The following is a 21892-nucleotide window of genomic DNA, read 5'->3' on the forward strand; positions in this document are numbered from 1 at the left end:
TTCCCTCCCTACCCAATTAGCCCAATGTCTCTAAACACCCATGCCTTCTACCATGAAAATTGTCTTTGAGCTTGGCCTCACAAAGTATCCTTGTCTGTGGGAATATATGGGAGAGCCGACACTCACTATCATTGTTCTAGGACTCCAAGCTCAACTCTATTTTCATCCTTGGCTCACGTAACAGGAGACCACGATTTGGTCCATTTTGCAGCATTTAAATGCCTTAAATGAATAAAACTTGTCACTCTTGGTGTTCTTTCTTTACACCTTAAGGGATGATTCACCGTTACACATTCACTGCTTTCAAGAATAGATAACCACCCTTGGCTGCTTCAGTTTTGATACCAGGCCAAACAGCCTCAACAGGTGCTTCTACGCTCTCAGTTTATTCTTGAAGCAACACAATTCTCAGCCTTTTCTCTCTCTCCATGGGTCCGGGCTTACTAAATTCATGACATCGATGTCCAACTCCTATACATTGGAGGCTTCGCCTGCAGTCTAATCACTGCATATAGGCAGCTTCCATGATGACTTAGTCTACTTGCGTTTCAGCGTCTGTATAATTATTGTACGGTTGATTTTCTGAAGCACTTCACACACGTGCAATCTTCTTTTCGCATATGAAAGTTTACTTGATTCTTAACTTCATCATTAGTTTCTGTAAGATCTATGCATTCGCTTCAGCCAGTATTCTCAGGGCATCATGCATGTTTCTTGTGAGGTCACTACCTTCTCTCTTTGCTCTTTTTCATATCCCTTCAGGGAATTCTTCCCTCAGATTGTCATCTCTTCAGGGATACATTTGATAGGGTTTTCTCAGTGGATACCTTCTTTCAAATATTTGCTGCGGTATTGCCACAACTGCTGGTGTCAAACATGGCACAATCTCAGGCCTCCAACATATAAGAGGTAGGGGTGGGATTTCCTGCTGAGGCATGTAGCTGCTCCTCTACAAGATTGAAACTGGCCGGCTCCCGTGAACCGGAAACAGCAGAAAGGGCATGGGGCATGTGCATCTGCGCGTGTGCACACAGAGTTCCACCGAGTGCTGTTGGCTGTTCGGTGGGCTGTGGGGGGCCAGAAAGGCCTCATGTTCTAATGGGGTATTTGTGCCCCGCGACTCCAGATTCACAAATTACCTAGGATAAGTTATTGAATTTGGCAACCTAGTTGCTTTTGTGTTTTGATTTGTGTTATGTATAATACTTGGATTAATTGTAGTTGGAGGGAGTGTATCACTGTGTTGTAAAGCAATGAGAAGACCAGCATGCACAACAAAAAAGAAGTTGCGGCGGCCCTGAAAAAAGGCACGCTGGTGGTACCACTACTATTCTCCACTAGAAGAGACAGCATGTCTCGAGTCCTTGCGTTTCCTCTCTCACCTTCTCTCCCCTCGCTGTCTAATGCGGCCAAGGCTTTTGACCGTGTGGATGGCCGTGGGAGGTGGCAGGTGGATGTGCAGGCGGTGGAACCCAATCCAGTAGGGGACTTGGAAAGCTTGCCAGTGCTGTTGGATTCCTTAGACCTCCCAGCTCTGCCTCAGGTAGTAGTGGGGAAGGCCGCTTTTGACCATGTACTAACTTCAACTAATTCAGCAGACTTGTCCTTTTTGGACACCCTGCCAATCGTTGCCGCAGGAGGGTTTTCTCTGCTGGCATTGTCTGAGTACCGACCTATACAGGGAGAAGGGTTGTATTCCTCCCTGACTTCCTTTGGTGGCCTGGACAAAGAGAACAAATCAGTAGCTGGCTTCTCGGCACAGGAAGCCATATGTGGAGAATTACGGGAGCATACCAAATGTTTATGTGCTATATTGATTCAATTGGTTAATATGAACGAATGCCTGGGTGTGAAGCCACTGATGGGTGTTGTTCCTCTGTATGGTCCGAAAATGAATTCTAACCCCAATTTAAGTGCGCCTGGGGAAAGGACGGGCAAGGAGCCTTTAATGACCCCACATCAAAGGGATCTTGAGTTAGAGCAAGACATTGGGGGGGTTAACTCACTGGCCCGAGCTACACCTCTGACAGCGAATCCAGTGCTGATACTAGGTAAATCACCAATCACTAAAAAGGGGTGAAATCAAAATAATAAAAAACAAGGGACAGACGTAAAATGCAGAATCTAGGTCTGCTTAAGGGAACAAATAAACCGCCCATAAACTCTTGGAGAAGATGGTGAGAGATGAGATATCCAGATACCCTAGATAGTGTATACCTGGACTGTTCACTGTCAATTGAGGATGTTAATTGTTGTAATTCACCAACTAGAGGAGGGACCTCAGTTCCTAAAGTGGAGAGGATTACCACTACAAATAAAAAGCTCATGTATGTAGATAAGATCCACCTAGGCAATAAGAGCTATCAAGGTAACAAAATAGATGCAACCAATACCCTCTCCAATGCGATGAAACATAAGGTAGCAAAAGTTTTTAAGATGGGGAGTGAGACTTCAAAGGAAAGTGCTATTACAACATTTTATAATCTCTTTAGTAATAAGAAGGGGCAGCCAGGGGGAAATGGAGACTCAGAAGCGGGCTAGGGGGTTGTGGGGATGGTCTATACATCTGACACCGCCCCGTGGAGACTGGTAAGCCAGCAATTGGTGGCAAGAGGATCCAGGGGGAGTGGGAAGGGGGGGCTGAGATTGACAGAAAGAGAAGTCTCTCCGAATCTGGTGATGGAGGAGAAGGTTAGATCTACTGTTAGGAATTTGATGGAGCAGTGGGCGACAACTGATCCCCCTAGGTAAGGTGAGGCAAGGGAGGGGATGCATGGACAGTTGGCAGAAGAAGTAGGGGACGGCTTGCAGATAATGACATTGATTGATTTACTATCTATTGGTGACCAAAGGAGTGCTAGCAGTGGTGTTTGAGGTGGAATCTATGCTTCCATGCCAATACATTTTGTTGGTCAATATATATTGGAATCCAACTTCAAAACTAAGTCATACATTAAGAGAGCTGAATGGGGTGATTGGTCACTGGCTGGTTAGCACACCGGGCCGACAGATAATAATTGTAGGAGAGCTTAACGCTGAATGTTCCCCCTCTACGATCGTCTACAGTTAGGAACGCAGCAGACATTGGTGGCCTCGATAACCTTGCCCTTTGATACTTTAGGTGGGCTCACTATGGGTAATAGAAAGTGGTTACAAGGCAAAATCTGGATTGATATGCTGTGAAGTTGTGGACTATATATGCTAAATGATCTGCTTGACAATAGCATGAGTCCAATCACATGGATGGATGGGAAAAGAAGTTCAAACATAGACTAAATATTTATTACATAGGACCTTATCGATCAGGTGGAAGATTTTAAGATGTTACATGATATCTTTGCCCAGTGGACTGTGGTAGAACATTGAATTATTATACTACTTCTTTGAATGTGAATAGCAAAAGATCCTGAGTCATTTGGCACAAGGGTAATGTCTGTAAATTAAATGCTATCTTTTCGAATGACTTTGCGAGTTTGACTTTGGATAACACGCTATTGGTATATACCCATATACCCATAGCTCTTATGGACCTTATGTGCAGTACTTAATTAATAAATCAGTAAAGGAGATCGGAGCAACACCTGTTAACTAAGTGCATGAACATAGGTTTTATGTTATGGTGCAGAACATGAAAAAATCCGGCCGGAGAGAGTTTTGGTTAATTGCTAAAATACCAGGCTGAAAGAATATAAAACAAAAGGCAATACTAAGGGAAAAACAAAAATCGAAAAACTGGATCAAAGCCCATTCAGCCAGTATGTATCAAAGAGATGGGAAGATATAATGGTCACTTTGAAAGGGGCAACTCCAGACTTTTCTGGCTTCTTGTAAATGCTTTGGAGGGCCATCAGTCCTCACTGCAATGTAATCCTATATCAGAAGGGGATTGGGTAGGACACTTTGGGAACATATATGGGAGGGAGGAACTCCAATTCTCTGAAGGAGCGGCCCACAAGGCCAGTGCCTCGTACCTGAAGTTTACAATAAAGGATATTGGAGGTTTAATTAGTAAGACCAGCTCATCCAGAGCTGTGCGACCAAATCAATTTACGATTGCGACCCTAAAAAATCATGTTGATCTCTGGTCCAAAGCTCTATATCTCCTATTCAAAGATATAGTTATAACAAGGTCTTCGCCACCCTCCTGGAAAATTTCAAATGTTGTACCTGTTTATAAGACGGGTCATAGGGGTTCCCCATTGACCTATCGCCTGATGGCAGTGCTAGATGCAGATTTGAAAATGTTTGCAGCCCTTATCCTAAAACATGTAGAAGAATGGAGCAGTAATAATGGCATCTTATCTATTCAACAAATAGGCTTTAGGAAGCAAATGGGTACTGATTGTGGCTGCCTTCTGAAATGTGTCTTACAACAGTTAGCCTGGAATGTATTTGTTTGCTGCTACTGTGTTTCCTTCAGCATCTGCACTCCTCTAGAACCCTTTGTTGAGACTCCGCTTTTGCTGCTATCTGCTTTATTACGTGTACTTGCACATTTTTTAGCCTAGTTTTGTTTTTAACTGTGTTGCAGTTTCATCTTACTGATAGTTTCCTTGTTGTGATTTTTATATTATCAGACCTCTTCACAGCCTAACAAAAGTGCAGTTTGAATCAGAGCTTCTTGGTATCCTTGCACGCAATTACGAAACTACATCTCCCATCAGGAGCTGTAGTTTCGGTGCGCTCTTCTAATTGAAAACCAGCGCAAACACATTTGAGGGCCTTGCTTCCCCTTCCCCTTGATTTATGTGTTTGCTGCTACTGTGTTTCCTTCTGCATCTGCACTCCTGTAGAACCCTTTGTTGCTACCCTGTTTTTGCTGCTATTTGCTTTCTTACGTGTACTTGCACATTTTAGCCTAGTTTTGTTTTTAACTGTGTTGCTGTTTCATCTTACTGATAGTTTCCTTATTGTGTTTTTTTTATATTATCAGACCTCTTAACATTCTAATAAAAGTGCGGTTTGAATCAGAGCATCTTTGTATCCTTTGCATGCTCTTACAAAACTACATCTCCCATTAGGAGCTATAGTTTCGGTGCACTCTTCTAATTGAAACCCGGCATGAATGCACCGGCGTGGAAGGGTTAAGCAAGTCTGTGCCAGTCCGTGCAGGACCGCCAGAAAGGCAGCACGCCCCCATTGATTTTCGTACACACCATGGGGTAAGCGGAGGTCCTGTTGGCAATTGAGGCAGCCAGGAACATATTCTCCAAACCAGTGACTTCTTTCCAGACCAATGTTACAGTGAGTAGTAATAATTCACTGTTAACAGCAACTAACGTTATAACATCAACAGATAGTCCGGACTGTATTACAACAGCAGCGCCAGAACTCGCATGCTCTCTGCCTCCCCTGAAGGCACTCAGAATCCAGTCTTATCTCATGTCCCAGTTCGAGGGTGCGTCTTGCAACAGAATTCTAGCCCTGATCCTGTGAACTCACCTATTATGACTTTAGCGGACTCACCCATGTCAACTGAGTTGCCCCACCATTTTCATCAGGTTACTCCAGTTTACAACTTAACTTGCATTTTGCTGAAAACCAGATCACTGGTGAAACATGTCATTGAAGTAGCATCTTACATAGAGGAAAATAATTTTGACATCTGCGCTCTCACTGAAACTTGGGGTCACAGAGCTGCTGGCCCCTCTTTGGATATCGCCATTCCAGAGGGGTACAAGATGTTAAGATATGACAGAGAGTAAGCTTGGGGGAGAGGGGGTTGCTCTCATTTTTGAATCCTCTCTTACTATTTGGGAGTCCAAAGGAATAATTAAGGATGGCATTGAATCGCTTCATGTTAAGATTGGCTTGAACGCAGAATCTACGTTCAATCTTATCCTCATCTATGGGCCCGTCACCGATGGAGGATTTCACTTCGGCACTGTCTAATTACCTGCTGCCACGCCTAAAAACCTACTCCAGATATCTCATTCTGGGGGATTTTAATTATTGGTTTGGGGATAAGGATGATCAATCAGCCAAAGGCTTGGAACTCGCCCGTGGTAACCTTGGTTTTGAACAGCTTGTCAATTCCCCTACCCATATCTTGGGGCATATCCTCGATTGGATTTCATCTACCAATGTGCAAACTAAGGATCTGCAGGCTCTTCCGTGCCCCTGGTCTGATCACTCGTTTGTGCATTTTTCCATCCAGGCACCTTTCCAAGCAAAAATAAAATCTAGGAGTCCCCAGAGTACTCTCAGTAGGAATTTTAAATTGATCTCTCATGATAGAGTTGAACCACTATTGCACTCCTACATTCAATTCACAGCCCAGGATACTTCTTCAGATATAGCAAATGCTCTGCTTACCAATTTAGAAGATATTATTAAATCCCTGGCCCCCTTGAAAAACAGAAAATACAAGGAGGGTATGAGAAACAAGCCTTGGTGCACGCCCAAACTGAGAACTCTCAAAGCAACAACTCTGAAACTATTTTATAGTTGGAAATCCTCTCCTTTTCCCAGTGCTCTGGCCAAATACAGAGATTCAGTCAAAGCCTATAAACTGGCTGTCATGATGCCTACCCCTGGGCATCCTGATCGAGTTCATCAGCCACGGGAGAAGGCATCCAGATATTTATCAAAACCCCAACAGCCCCGGCTGGAGCTGTTTGGGTTCAGTCCTGGCGCCTTAGGCACCAGGCTCATAATAGGAATCAGTCCTGGCGCCATAGGCGCCAGGCTCATAGACATTACTTACCTCATGCAGACCATGCTGCTACTGAATCCAAGCCAACGTGAGGCTTGGATGGGACTATTTTGTTACAGGGACTATTTTTACCTTGGGTGTGGTTCTGGGGAACTTCTTACCTGGAACTACTTTGTATGCTATTTAAACCACGCCCGATCAGCAGCACATGCTTCGCGTTATTCTGCATTCTGCAGTGTAACGCTCACCGTGCCTGCAAGCCTGCATCCAGTCTTCTGCCACGCCCGCCTCGAATTCGGAGCTCCTAGGAAAAGGGGAAAAGAAGGAGAAAAGGTTAGATAACGAACATCATTTTTATTCCTTACCTGATTCCGGACCCAGCACGTCTCATAGCCTGGAAAGAACATTATTCCAACACGCGTCGCATTGCCAGCTGCAGCACCGTGTTATACTCACCAGTCCACAGCATCTTTCAACTCGGCGCTCTCTTCATATTTTTCGTCGTTGAATTCCAGCATCTGGGGAAAACCAAAGAAACAACAAGGTGAGCCCAGAAGCTGACAAATATCATCACTTACCATAGACTTACCTGATTTATCACCGGAGGCATTAACCTTTAACATGCCACATCTTCATATGCCGCACCTATAAAGGGAGAGAAAACAACAAATTAAACTCATGCAACTTTACCGGACAGTGTTGGGAAATACAGACTCTTACCCAAACGCCATTAGCTACCTCCAGGCAATATTCTTGAGGACCCAGTGCAATTCTAAAAAGGGAATGGAACAAGAGTGAACATCGGACATATTGAACTCTTTTGAACTTTATAAGCCCCGGAGTCAATAGGCGGAACTCTTCCAGTACCTTCAAGCCAGTGAAGTAACTGGTATCTACGCGCCCCTGCATTCCACACAGGTTGGAGAGCTCATCATTTAAATACATAAGGTGAGCTTACTAAAAGTAAATATCAGAGGTGACTAGTGGGGAGATGGGAGCAGCGGGTGGTCCTTGCTAAAATCCACGGGTGGCTAAATCCCTTTCTCCACTTGCAGGAGAATACTTCTTCGGGTCAAGCAGACGAAACTAGGCGGGCCAGTCCAAACAGTCCTCTCTGCACTACGCATCACGTTGGTGGAGATCGCAGCTGTCCGGGTCCAACCGACGCCCCTGTGGGAACCAGGTGAGCGTAACACTGGCAATTACCGAAGCCAAGAAAAGTTCTCTTAACTTGAGGATTTCGATAGCCCAATCACAATCGAGACAATCGAGAGAATTATTTAAAATTCTCAAAGAGCAGGAGAACATAGCTTTACCGGATGTGGCTCCAGTTAATAAGGATGATGCTTGGTGTCTGCACATTCAGGATGCCATGATGAACAAATTGAAGGTGATTAGGGCGGACCTAAATCGCAGAATAAAAGAACAGTCACATGCCTCCAAATTGAAGGGGACCGATCTGTTCTTAAGAAACTTCGCCATTCCTCAATTTAACTTCTCCCATATTTCTGAGGAAGAGCTTGTAGACATATTAAAACATCTCAAAGTCACTTCCTGTAAGGATGATCCCTGCTCGGCATTGATTGTGAAGACTTGTGCCCAAGTTAAATAGTTAAACAAGTTAAAGCATAAAATTGATCGCCCATCTCAGGCCTTACGTTAATCAAACCAACACTGAAACCTTAGCTCGAGCGATTATCGGAGCCGAAATTGACTATTGCTGCAGTCTCCTGGTGGGCATAAACAAGTCATACATGAACCGACTTCAGGTTGTACAGAATGATGCGGTACATGTTGAGACAGGACTTAAATGCTGCAACCATGTCTCTACTGCCAGAAGGGGTCTGCACTGGCTTCCAGTGGAGGCCTGAGTGCAGTATAGGCAATTGATGATTTCTTTTAAGTGTATCCAAGGCACCATGCCCGGATACTTGAGGCAACTCAGTACAGACAAAATTCAAGGTTGCGCCTCAAGATACAGCACTTCGAGACTCCTGAATATCCCCAGATGCAGGACCAGAAAGGCAGAAGAAGGAGCCTTTCATCTTGCTGCCTTTATGGCATGTAATAATCTCCCTCTGTATCTGAGAGCTCAGCCTAATCTCGAGTCTTTAAAAAAAAAACTGAAAACCTGGTTATTTAGGTAATTGTCCCTGACTACGCTCGACTTCTTGAATTTCACTTTGGTCCTACACTAGGATCTTTGCCTTGCTTTTTGTTTTTGTCAGCGCCCTAATTCCCAAGGGTCCCTGGCCATGCTATACAAGTGTTTAAAGTAAAGTAAAGGGAGGACAACTACGTCCCAATATATCTGGCCTCAATGGATCTATCTCTTGCATTCTGATTGAAGGGAACACACTATGGGCAAAATTGAATACGTTTGGCTTACCTTGGTGGCTGCTTTCCATTCTAATTCATTTACATGAAGGGTCACAAATTCAGATACGTATGAACAAGGAGGAGCAGCTATCTAATACTATACGCACACATAATGGACTACACCACGGCTGCATATTTGCTCCCGCCTTATTTAATCTATATGTGGCAGATGTGGGTGATGTACTAGATGGGGCCTCGTTTGCACCTCCGAAGATCGAGGGACATAGAATTTGCTGGTCTGCCTATGCAGATGATATTATATTAATCAAGCACTCTCAGATTCATAATAGCCTTTAATAGATATACAGCAGCAAATCATCTAAAAGTAAACCTGCAAAAGACTGTGGTCATGAGACTGAGTAAACGTGTGTGTCCGATTGGCTTCACTTGGGTCTTGAATAGTATAAGATTGACCGTGAAGACGTCAATTAACTTCCTGGGATTTCCTATTATTTCCTCACCAAAAAGTTATTTCTATCAAAACTATTTGAGGGATAAACAAGCACTTAAACAAGTCTCAAAAATTATAACAATAGATAAGAAATATGGAAAATGTGCTATGATCCCGAAAATAAGGTTTTACTATTCTAAGATCATCGCCCATCTGTGCTACGCCCTTTAATTGTTCCCCTCATGGGCCATAAGTGAGATGCACATATACAAAGTCCTGATCTGGTGGTTGGTCTTGTTTTGTTTACCCAAGTGTGTGCCATTATCAGCAATTAGATACGAATTGGGTTTACAGTCAATCCAAAGTTTGGTGGAATGGAAGAGACTGAGTCTCTACAGAAAACTGTATTTGAGTTTGAGCGAATCCTTACATGTGCTAGTGAGTAAGGAGGTAAGGGATGGAGTCTCACAAGAGGGCTTTGTTTTTAAGCTCAATGAAGAATGCCTATCATTGCTACTAAAGTTGGGGGTCACAGTAGAAACTTTTTTACACTCCCCTGCTAAAGTGAAGAGGCTACTTCGATACAATGACTGGACCGTGACTAATGATGCAGTAATGGAGAAGTGGCTATATCAACATATTATCTCCTGTCAAAAATTAATAGGTTGTCCCGAGCCCTACCTAAACTCTTCCCAAATAAGAAATTGTGCCATAATTGTATGCATTTTAGACTAAATGTACTCCTGACAAGAGAGATCGTATCAGTAAGAGGGGTTGTACGTGAAGAAATTACTAAATAAATGATACAATCATACTACGCATGTACTCCAAGAATTTTTTTATCTGAGTAGAATTGGTGGATTGGTTTCAGCCAACACGTGTTTCGAGCACAGCTCTTCTTCTAAGGCTTAAACTTCCTGTTATGTTCACTTGTGGTGGAAAACTACTGTACCGATTCATAATTATAACAGATCTGTGGTTGCATATCTCAATAGTGTTAAAGTTATATATCCAAGCAATTGCGAGGTGACAATCAGCTGATAGATGCTTTTCAGCAACTGAGCATTATCGCGCAATCCTGAAGAAATGATGATCTGCCGTTTTTGTAAAATGACAGACTCCAAGGAAACGCTAGCACATTTGTTGACTGAATGTGAAGCCTTTAGAGGGTAGAGAATCGAGTATTTTAAAACATTTGTACTAAACCCCAAAAGGGTTTATCCAGATGAACTATGGTGGGCAATGTTACATAGCAAATCAATTGCACTGAACTTGGCAGTAATGAGATTTTTATCAGTTGTATGCAATCTTTTTTAGAGATGCGAAGTTAAGTTTTAGGTACTCATAATTGACTATATTTTACTATGCTGAACTTTCATAATGGACAAACTAATAAAGAAATATGAATTAAAAGAATTGCAATAAGGAATGCCATATGTATACATATTATATTGTGCATAAAGATGAACACACATTGATCTAGTATTGAATTTTTACCTGTATGAGTTTGCACATTGATATGTACTTCGTTTAAATTGATGTACAGTTCTATAGATACTGTTTTTTTTAAGCTTTGTTTTTATTGAGCGGTTCAATATACAAAAAAAGCACCAGGAAACCCCTGGCAACAACAAAAGGAACAACAGAAGAAGAATGCTAGACTTTACTCCCCTCCCAAACCCCTCCCCACCCCACCGCACAAAACCATACCAAGCCCAGTGGGATGACGGGAACAAAAAGCATAGGGGCGACACAAAGCACGGTGAAAAACAACTAAGGGTGACTGACACAGTGAGGTCAAGATTATACCCATTACACGGGGCAAAATACGGATGGCAAACAGATCAAATAAAAATGAAATGGTTCCAGTAGCACAACATAGTTACAATCTCATAGCTACACAATCTACATTCAGGAGACTAATTGTCCATTCCTGCCCAAAAGAGGACAGAGCATTGTTGGTTATAGCAGACAATTTCTCATACGTAAAGATGGACCACAGTTTAGCGAGACATTCACCCTTGGAAGGGGTAGAGGAGCTCTTCCATTTTTGAGAGAGAGCGAGTCTCCCCGCTCTCAACATTGCCACGGCCACTTTTGGAAAGGCGTACCCCTCAGAGCCGGTAATTGGCATACCCAGAAGGATCTCCAGGGGGAGTAGGCACAGACACGTGCCCAGAATTTTCTTGATCCAGCTAAGCAACTCGGCCCAATACACTCGGACATCCGGGCACTCCCACCACATGTGGTACCAGGTACCACGTTGTGAGCACATCCTAGGGTATAGTGGAGATACACTCTTGAACATCTTGGACAGGGTAGCTGGGGGGGTGATGCCAAGAATGAAGCACTTTGAAACTGTGCTCCATAGATGAGGTATACAATGACCCTGAAAAAATTGATCTAAAGATCGCCCTCCACATGGGCTCCTCAAGGGTCCTCCCCAACCTTTCGTCCCATGCTCGTTTAAACTGTTGTCTACCCTCAAGGTTAGCCGTGATTAAAGTTTTATAAATCCTAGAAAGAGAACCCTTCCTAGTCATGGAATACACCAACATTCTCTCAAAGGGGGCAAGGGGGCGAGTCAAGGCAGGCAACCATCTAGGATGAGTATAGATCCCCTTAAGGCGCAGATATTCAAAGACAGAGGGCTAGGTATCCCCCATTGCCTCGGATAGCTGGGCATACTCAATGAAGACCCCCTGGTGGAAGAGTTTAGCTGCTCTCTCCAATCCCTTGTCTGACCATAACTGAGTATCAGGAAAACCCTTGGATCCTAGATGAAAGGTGGACCCCCAAAGGGATGTCAGGGGGGTCGGCCAAGAGGACAACAGCGTGTTCTCCTTGGCTGGTTTCCACAGTGCCCACAGGGCGGCCAGGTTAGGATGGGTTTTGAGATGTGCTGGAAGGGAGTTGGGAGGGGCCGTAGGAGATCCCTCACTTTCTTTGGATATCAATGAGTGTCCTCAACATAGGTCCAATAAGTCATGTGCTCCAACATCACTCGCAGCTGGGCTGCCTTGTAATGTAACTTTAAGTTGAGAAGACCAAAACCCCCACACGTTTTTGGTAGTGTTAAAGTTGACAATTTGACTCTTGCCCTCTTCCCATTCCAAATGAAATTATCAACCCGGACCTGTAATAGCTTGAAAAAGGCTTCCGGGATAACAATAGGAAGGGCCATAAATAGATAGATAAGCCGTGGCAAAACATTCATTTTAACCGTGACCATGCGCCCAAGCCACGAGAGGGTAAGAGGTCCCCAACTAACAAGATCATTACTTAACTTCATCAAAATCAGGGAGAAGTTAGATTCAAATAGATCACCCAGGTCCCTAGGGATGGAGATGCCTAAATAAGAGGTGGCCCTCCATTCTATTCTCATTCCCTGCACCTCTGATTTACCATTGGTTTCAAGGTCTCTAGCGCCCATAGACATTATACACAATTTAGATATATTGACCTTGAGCCCCGAGAAGGACCCAAACGCACCAATAAAATCAAGCAGACGAGGAAGAGAATCCTGAATGTTAGTCAGGTAAGCCAAGATATCGTCGGCGAACAAGGACAGCTTGAATTTGTACTTGCCACACTGAACCCCAGAGATCACCTGGTCTACCCTAATCGCAATGGCCAAAGGCTCCATAGCCAAGGCATATAAAAGGGGGGATAGGGGACATCCCTGGCGGGTGCCTCTAGAGAGGTGTAGGGATGCAGAGGTGGTACCATTAAAAAGCACCCTACCAAGGGGCCGTTGTACAATGCCGAGACCCATCCACAAAACCTATCACCCAGGCCCATGTTTTGGAGAACCTTATCCGTATGAGGCCATTCGACACAGTCGAAGGCCTTTTCTGAGTCCAACGAGAGAAGGTAGGCCTCTAGATCGCGATGCGTGACCTCATACATGAGGTCCAAAGTCTTTCTAACATTGTCTGACACCTGCCTCCTGGGGATAAAGCCTACCTGGTCCCCAGGCACCAAGGCTGGAAGGAGTTTAGCCAACCTATTGGCAAGGAGTTTGGCCAGGATTTTGACATCAGAATTCAGGAGCAAAATAGGGTGATAGGACTGACATTGGGAGGGGTATTTCCCTTCTTTGGAGAGTACCACAATAAGGGCGGACATCATCGAGTGAGACAGGGCTCCTTTTACAAGGGCGGAGTTAAACATGTTAGCCAAAAACGGGCCAGGGCAGAGCAAAATGATTTATAAAAGCAAACCATAAATCCATCATCCCCCGGCGAGATTCCGACTTTCAGAGAGGAGATAGTGTCTATTATTTCCTGCGGTGTAATGGGAAGCTCCAGGGGCTCAGCCCTTTCGGGCGGGAGACGGGGAGTGGGCAAGGACCCCAGGAACTGATCAATGTCTGTGCCGTCCCCCCGTGTATCCCGAGGTATACAGCCGCTCGTAATACTGCTGAAATTGCTCCGCAATTGATCCATCCCTTATGACCATCACCCGCTCTGGGGAACAGAGAGAATCCACTCTCCTACTGTTTCTAAGTACCCTCAGACTCTTAGCTAACATCCTATCAGCCTTTTCCCCCTTCTCCATATACTTCTGTTTTAAAAAGGCTAGCTACCTTTCTGTCTGGCTAACAAGAAGGGCCGCAAGCTTCGACCTGAGCTGTTGTAATTCCGCCCACTTGCCTGGGAACATCTGCATCTTTAATTTCCCTGCTGGCTGTATGGTGGCTATCTTCTCTCTTAGATTCTTCTCCTCTCTATCTCTCTCCCTCCTCCTCCTTGCTCCCATCTCCATAAGGGTACCCCGGATGGTAGCCTTGAATGCATCCCAAGCCCCCATGATCCACACTTCACCAGTATCATTGATCGCAAAGTACTCTTCTATAGCGGCCAAGAGGGTCTGACTCTGCAACAGAAAATCATTACACGACCACCGGGACCCAGCAGAAGGGGGGGACACCTATGCGGACCCTGACCAAATCATGATCAGACCACAGGATGGACTCAACGCTACAGTCAGTGATGTGCTCCCCGAGCGAGGAGTCTATCAGGACATAGTCTATCCTGGCGAACATTGCATGAGGCTCAGAGAAGGATGTAAAAAGTGTGTTGTGTCCCTGTTTCAGAGTATGCGAGTCCACCAAATCCAAATCCCCATTAACCCTACGAAAGGCACCTGCCAGCCTCCTCTGGAGACGCATATCAGCACATGGATTAGCTGACTTCCTATCCCTCTCCGGAAAGAGAACCATATGAAATCCCCTCCAACCAAAAGGACACCCCGTGAAAGCCATATTTTTTTTCATACCTTCCCAGAAAAGATCCTGTGTCTCATTAGGGTCGTATATGCTCATCAAAGTAAACAGCCTACCTCTCACCTCCCCCTTGACCATAATGAATCGACCCTCCAGGTCAGAGCGCTGGGCTCTGGGAGAAAAACAAGCCTTGGGTGATATCAATATCGCAATACCACGTTTCTTTGCTACATAAGGTGAGAAAAACATGTGATGTATGGCCGGAGCTCTAAGCTTTGGCTCTTTCCCTTTAACCCAGTGGGTCTCCTGTAAAAACAGAAGGTGTAGCTGGAGCCTATTAAATTCTCTAATCACCATCGACCTTTAAGTAGGTGAGTTTAGCCCATGTAGATTTAAGGACCCCACAGTCAGCGAGTGAGATGAGTCATCCATCGTATAAAGGGAAATCCCCTGCGGCTCAACAGGGGACCACTTTGTATCCCACTCCCCACGATGTTCCTGTGTGCCCAAGTTATACACTAGCATACACGTAAAACCGTTGCGTCCAACAGCGCCTGGTAATCCTAAAAAACACTCCAACAAACCATCCCGAATAGAACTCCCCACCCCCCCATGACCCCAAACCCTAAGCGTCTGGACTCCGAACAACGCAGACATTGTCGCTAGGCCAGACCACCAGTGTCCCCCCCTCCGAGCTCCCAAACTCAATAACAAAAATACTAAGAGCCCCTCCCTCAGAACAGAGCACAAAGAGAGAGCAAACCTATCCCCTTTGCAAGAAATACAAGACCCCCCGGGCTAACCATACACAAAATCATCCAACCCCTTCCATCTCCCACCAACCAATCCCCAGAGATGAGCAGGACAGTGGCTGATTAAGATCAGCATTTCTCCAACAATAAAAACTTGAATGAATTAAGATGCACTAAAACCACAGAGAAAGTCACACCAGTCAGGGCCGGATCGGCATGCACCAACCCAGCAAAGTTGATCTGGTTTCAGCCAGAGCCTCATCAGTCGTTGGGAGCACTCGGAGAGGCCGGGACAACCCTTCTAAATTTTCTATGGCCACTAAACTTTACATCTCTCAGTGGCAACATTGGCCTTATGAGGGCCAACCAAATCTCTCTCCCTAGCAGCCTCTGCAGTTTCCAACCTGAGTCACCCAAGAGTTCCTGAGACACTCTGCATATGTCGTCCTCTCTGACCAAGGCACACTTGAAGCCCTCCAGCTCAAACGAGAGCGAGAAAGGGTATCCCCACCTATACCGCACCCCCCTGGACTGGAGCATCCTAGTTAGGGCGGCACAGAGACAGCACCTCACCAAGGTAAGGGCAGACAGGTCCTGATAAGTCGAGATTTGCTTGTTTTTCCAGCTAATCGGCCCTTTCTTCCGCACCAGATCCAACATTTTAGTTTTCTCAGAAAAATAGTGAAACCTCACTAGCACGGATCTGGGCCCCTTAGCGGGAACACCTGTGCCCTATCAATAGTCGGTTCGCTGGTGTTGGCCCCATCAAAAAGTGAACTGATAACAGCGTTGACAGATTTGATTATGTCACATTGGGTCTCGCCTTCCTGCTCCGGGAAGCCCAGGAACCGTAGGTTGCACCAGCGTTCTCTATTTTCTAAATCATCATGTTTCAAGGCACACTTCTCTTCCCTTCTTTTCAACTCTGCCAAACGCACATCAAACTGGGTCTCCAGCAGATCGAAAGAAGTCGTGTTGGCTTACAGGGCCTGAACCCAGTCGTCGATGGTGTCAACCCTCTTGTCCAGGGTGTCCAACCTAACTGCTATGTCTGCTCTAAAGCCTCGAATTTCCTCCAATAGAGCTGCCATGCCTTTGACGATTGAGTTGGAGTCGGTCGGCTCTGATTGCGATGGGGCCGCCATGGCAAGGGGTGCGGAAGGAGGAGGCGGCAAGTGACGGAACTTCTGGAGAGATTCAAACCAGTTCATGAAGCTCCAGAGGCGCAGAGACTCGAAACAGGCTTCAGAAGGGGTGCAGATGGGAATGGATGGGCTGGAGCAAAGGAAGAAAGTCCGGAGTCCACAAAATGGAACACAACAGCAGCAGATACTCAGCCGGGGGACCAATGGGGAAGGCACTTCTGGTATTATGTAAGATTGGATCTGGCATACTGCCTTCATGAATGAGCAGGATTCCAGCCGGGATCTCTTCCCTCCAACCAAGCCCCCCGCCCAGGAAAAGACGCCAGGCATGGCAAGGGGTAGTAGGAGACCAGTGCGAGGGATGGAAGATCAAGGGCTCAAAATCTGTGTGGAAAAGGGCTGATGCGCGTGGTGTGGCAAGAATGCAGGCCAAAACGTAAAGGGGCACAATAGAGGATGTCCTTCATGGAGCAAGCAAAAGAGTCCAGACTTGAGTTTACCGTGGCCCGCTACCACTGACTTTCGAAAGAGATCCAGATAAAACAGGAGGGAGACACCCTGTGAATGGTGGTATGCAAGTAGTTGGACCACCGGCCCCCACCCACTTCATGCGCAGCTCTAGGGGGGAATGCTAGAGGACACTCTCCAGGTGCCAAGGGGTCAGGGGTGAGGTAGGGGCCCGGACAACCAATCTTAACTGTGATGGGGGACCAAGAAGCCCCTGCGCCATGGCACTCCTCCTTCACGGGTAGAACAGCCCACTATGACCAAGACCCATCCCCCAGGGAGCAAAGCAGCAGCGTGGTAGGGACCAATGGCAGCAGCCAGTTATGGTCAGCGGCATACGACAGTCAAGCCAGGGCAGAGTCCGTGTTTCGTAGCAATGCGGCAGGAGGTGGGCAGTGGGGGCGCTGTCTGGCTCAATAGGCTGCTGGAGATGGGGTATGCAGGTTTGGGCTGGCTGGGCCCTGGCGAGTCTGTGAGTCTAGTGGTGGGAGGCCCGGCTATAAATATCAGGTCTCCACCAGCTCCTGGTGTGCACTGGCCTGCGGGAGCACCGGTGCAACGCTGGGTCCCTCTGAGGCAGAATCGCTCCAGACGGCGGTACTACGAGTAGCTGCAGGGCAATAATCTTGAATGCGGTATCCTGTGTCCTGGGCCCACCACAAGGGGCAGACCACATAGATAGTCTGGTGTAGGGTAGGTAACTCAAAGGCTTGCAGATCGTTGACAAAATCCACCCCGCCCCCGGACCTCCACTGCAGCCACTTATCTGTTCAACTCGTGCAGGACGTGGGCTGCGAATCCGGATCCGGGAGGGCCTTACTTCTCACGTTTACTCTCCCCGGACCACATCGATTCGGGGGAGTCCGGGGTCCAGCAGGAGGCAGAGGGTTTGGAGGCGGGGGCACCAGAGCACCACTCTCCACAGCGGGTAGTTCCTCCCTGCCGGACAGCAGCTGCTCACCTCTTTGCGGGAAGGGCTGCGGGCTGGATGGCCCCAGGGGCTGATGGTGGGGGAGGTTGGGCAGCGGGACAGGCGGTTTGCTTCTCCGCTTCGCTCCCAAGGTTCGTGTAGGGGGAGCGTTTAGAGCTGCAGGTGGCTCGGGCAGGTCAGGGCAGCCTCTCCGTCTCTGGAATATACCATCAGGCCGTCCCCGAGTCACAGCACGGGCGTAGAGACACAGGAGCTCCGCAGATGGCTTTCAATGCCTCGAACTAAGGATATATGGAGCGTAGAAGAGTCGTAGATCTCTCCTTCGGTGCTCCGGGGGTTCAGATGGCCCCTGGTGGGGTCAGGTCTTTTCTCCTGAGGGTTGGGGTGGCTCAATTCCCTTCAAACAGCCCGGAGGGGGAGACTGACGGAGGCATGCTAGCACATCTCAGCACCCCCTGGTGGCATCTATAGATACTGTTTTAAATGAAGAATTTGTAGCTGTAGCTGCATTTGTATTTTGTTGTATGTTTTTTTTTAATGTATTCTGTTGAAATCAATTGATGTATCGTTTTATTGTGACTTTTAATGTATTTATTTTTCTAAAGGTTTTATTAACCAAAACAAATAAATACAATAATTTTAGGAGTGCAAAATTATATACAAAGCTGTAGCCACTATCTTAAATCAATTAACAAAGGTGTTGCGTTAAGCAATTATTGCATTGTAGAAATAATTTGGACATCACCGCAAACATTAAAACGCAATGTCGATGACACTATTCAGTTGAAGTAGTTATCAGCAAATTATGTTGCAATATTAGATTAGAGAAACATTATGCATATGAGTGGCTGAGTTGTCCACACTGCAAGAACATCTTTAGACTGTTTTTTGCCTTTAGTTGCGTTTGATTGTGCAACTTTTGATTCATAAAAATAGAAGCAACAGACTTGTAGCCGATAAGACAACAATGATTGTCATTTTATGTAATATTGTTAAAGGTTTAGCTATCGTAATGTTAATCAGCAAAACACATGATTGATCAAATGATCGCATTGTTCCCTTTTTGTTTGTAGGCCAATCCGTTAATGCAGTTCTATTGGACCCACCACGTGTCTGATGCCTGCAGAGAGGCATTGCTCTGGAAGTATGGCGGCATCTACATGGACACAGATGTCATCTCCATCAAGCCCATACCGGTAGACGACTTCCTGGCAGCGGAGTCGCTCACGATTTGCAGCAGTGCCGTGCTGGGCTTTCGCCAGCACCACCCTTTTGTCTGGGACTGCATGAAGGACTTTGTAGAAAACTATGACGGGACACGCTGGGGCCAACAGGGTCCTCTCCTGTTCACACGCATGGCAGCAAAAGTCTGTGGGATGCCAGACTTTGAGCAGGAGGGCGATGGCATGTGCCACAATGTTCACTACCTGCAGCCTAAGCGTTTCTACCCCATCCCCTATAATAAATGGGAAGAGTATTATCAGATATGGACTGGGAACAACGACCTGTTTAAAGATTCATATGCTCTGCACTTTTGGAATCACATGAACACAGAACACAAAAAAGTGATACCAGGCAGCAACACAGTGGCCGAGCATCTCTTTATGAAATACTGTCCTTTAACCTATGATATTTTCGTTTACAGCTAGGCAAGTGAGCCATGTCTGCAAATAAATATATATGATCCTCAGCCCAAATGTTTGAAACATTTGTGGCTGCAATGTTACTGAATATGTGTGCTTTTCATCCATGGCTCTGCGTAAAGGAATCCCATTCTGTTTTTTTTTTAAATGTCAATAAAATGTTGGACAACAATTATTTTTTTCAGAAGTTGCCACCAGCAAAAGTTTTGCATGACTTGCAAGCTTTTAAAAAATAAGTTGATTTGAGGTAATCAGAAATTCAGTTAATTTACAATGTTGACATGTTTGAACTGTGAACATGAGAAAGACAGCAATGGTGATCTAAGACATGCTTTTCCACAGCTCCACTAATAACATTTTGATTATCTACAAGGGTGCCAAAAAATAACATTGGAATCCGAATGGTGGGGTTGCCCTGCCTTTTTAGATCTATTACACAACCTATTGGTAATGTATGTACATTGAGACCCAGATGGATTCAGCCTGTCTTTTACAAAAGTGGAATCCATAGGAATTCATGTCTCATGTTTCACCGCCCACATGAACATTAGATGTGGGCAGAGATACATTCGTATTTTCAGCACTAATCTGGTACAAAAGGAAGAGCAGAATGTGTTCTCCGAGCCACTAACTCTGTACTGAAATTGTATTCAAGTGACACAGAACATAATTTACTGGTGGTGGTACGGTGTCTGCAAGTTGTGGTGAGTTGCAAGATATCCCAATATCGTTTTGTGAGGGGGGCAAGCCGCTAGGTTGGTTTGATCCAGCCGGAACCTGGTGTGCGCTCTGTATATATGTGGTGAAAGATGTGAGATCCTGCAATCTGGCACCCACCACCAATGTGCAGTATGGGACCCACTTAGGGTTTAGAGGTCTGTTTTGGTAACGAACTTAAGGGAAGGAAAGCAAGGATTTCTAAACAGAATGACAGGAAAGATTTCGATACACTCAGTAAGTCCTACAACTTGGGCTGATTCAGTTGATATTACTTTATAGCTGAGAAACAAACAGGAGCATACTTTTGACAAATCTCCAACTGCTAAACACACGTCGTTGACCGCAAATGATGGTTCCCTAAGCCCACCAGAAAAACACTGTGATATGCTAGTGTGAAGCCACCACGAAAGCAACACAGATGTTCTTACATTTACAATGAAATGGGCTTGGACAAACAAGGTCCTCGCACTGTCCGGTGCAAGTAGAACTTTACCAAAACCTGTGCAGGAATCAGAGAACTTTCATGATTCCTGCAAGATTCCAAGCCACACGTGTACATGCAGAAGGCACAGAAACCATTGTAAAACAGCACCTCCTCCCTCTCCTGCACGAAAAATGTCACCTTCTCCGTCTCCTCTACTAAGACTTTCTACAGACATGATCTATGCAACTTTAACTCCTCACTCTTCCATGATCCCTGCATACACTCTCTACCATCTCTCAACCATGTCTCCTCCCTCTAAGCTGCGTCCACTCTCTCTTCATGTCTCACATCTAGCCTTGATCAACTTTACCCTCTTTCTTCCTTTCGGTCCACTCGCAAACCTGCCCAACCCTGGCTCTCTCCTCATCTCTCTTCTATGCACCGCCTCCTTTGCCGCCTTAAAAGGCGCTGGCAGAAACAGCATTCTCCTACTAACCACGCAACCTATTTCTATTAACACATCCTATACAACAACTGTATTAAAGCTCCCAAACGTACCTACTTCTCTGACCTTCTTCACAGTCAATCCACTCATCCTCGACATCTCTTCCAAACCCTAACCCGACATCTCACACCTCCTACACCTGACCCGTCCATCAACTCATCCCTATCAGCATCTGACCTTGCCAATTTCTTCTCTTCCAAAGTACACTCCCTATGCCAGGGCATATTATCTTCATCTTCCTATAACTCCTCCCCCTTATCCTTCGCTACCCCCTCCAGCACTGTCTCTACCTTTGCTCCCATAACAGACTCTGAGATGGCCCTCCTCCTGGCAAAAGCTCACATTACAGCAGCCCCCACTGAACGGCCCATCCCCTCTTCACTTATTCCCAAACTCTTCCCACCTCTAGTAACCTTTCTCACCTCCTTCTTTAACATTTGCCTCACCACCTCTACATTTCCTTCTGCCTTTAAACATGCAATTATCATACCTATCCTAAAGAAACCTACAGCTAACCCCCTTCTAGCTTCTAATTTCCATCCTATATTCCTCTTCCCTTTTCTATCCAAACTCCTTGACTTCCTTGTTCATTCACAATTCTCATAATTCGTGT

The 21892-nt window shown here is 45.7% G+C and overlaps 1 protein-coding gene across 1 annotated transcript in view; it reads left to right on the forward strand.

The window, feature by feature from the left end:
* Nucleotides 1–19802, forward strand: part of LOC138491507 (alpha-1,4-N-acetylglucosaminyltransferase-like) — a 562029-nt gene extending 542227 nt beyond the window's left edge. Inside the window, exon 3 of the mRNA XM_069618041.1 lies at nt 19061–19802. Coding sequence (XP_069474142.1) covers nt 19061–19636 — 576 coding nt within the window. The 3' untranslated portion in view covers nt 19637–19802. The remainder of the gene's footprint in view (nt 1–19060) is intronic.
* Nucleotides 19803–21892: the final 2090 nt, after the last annotated feature.

The sequence above is a fragment of the Ambystoma mexicanum genome, chromosome 10, assembly GCF_040938575.1.
Source record: "Ambystoma mexicanum isolate Mex_15411 chromosome 10, UKY_AmexF1_1, whole genome shotgun sequence".
NCBI lineage: Eukaryota > Metazoa > Chordata > Amphibia > Caudata > Ambystomatidae > Ambystoma > Ambystoma mexicanum.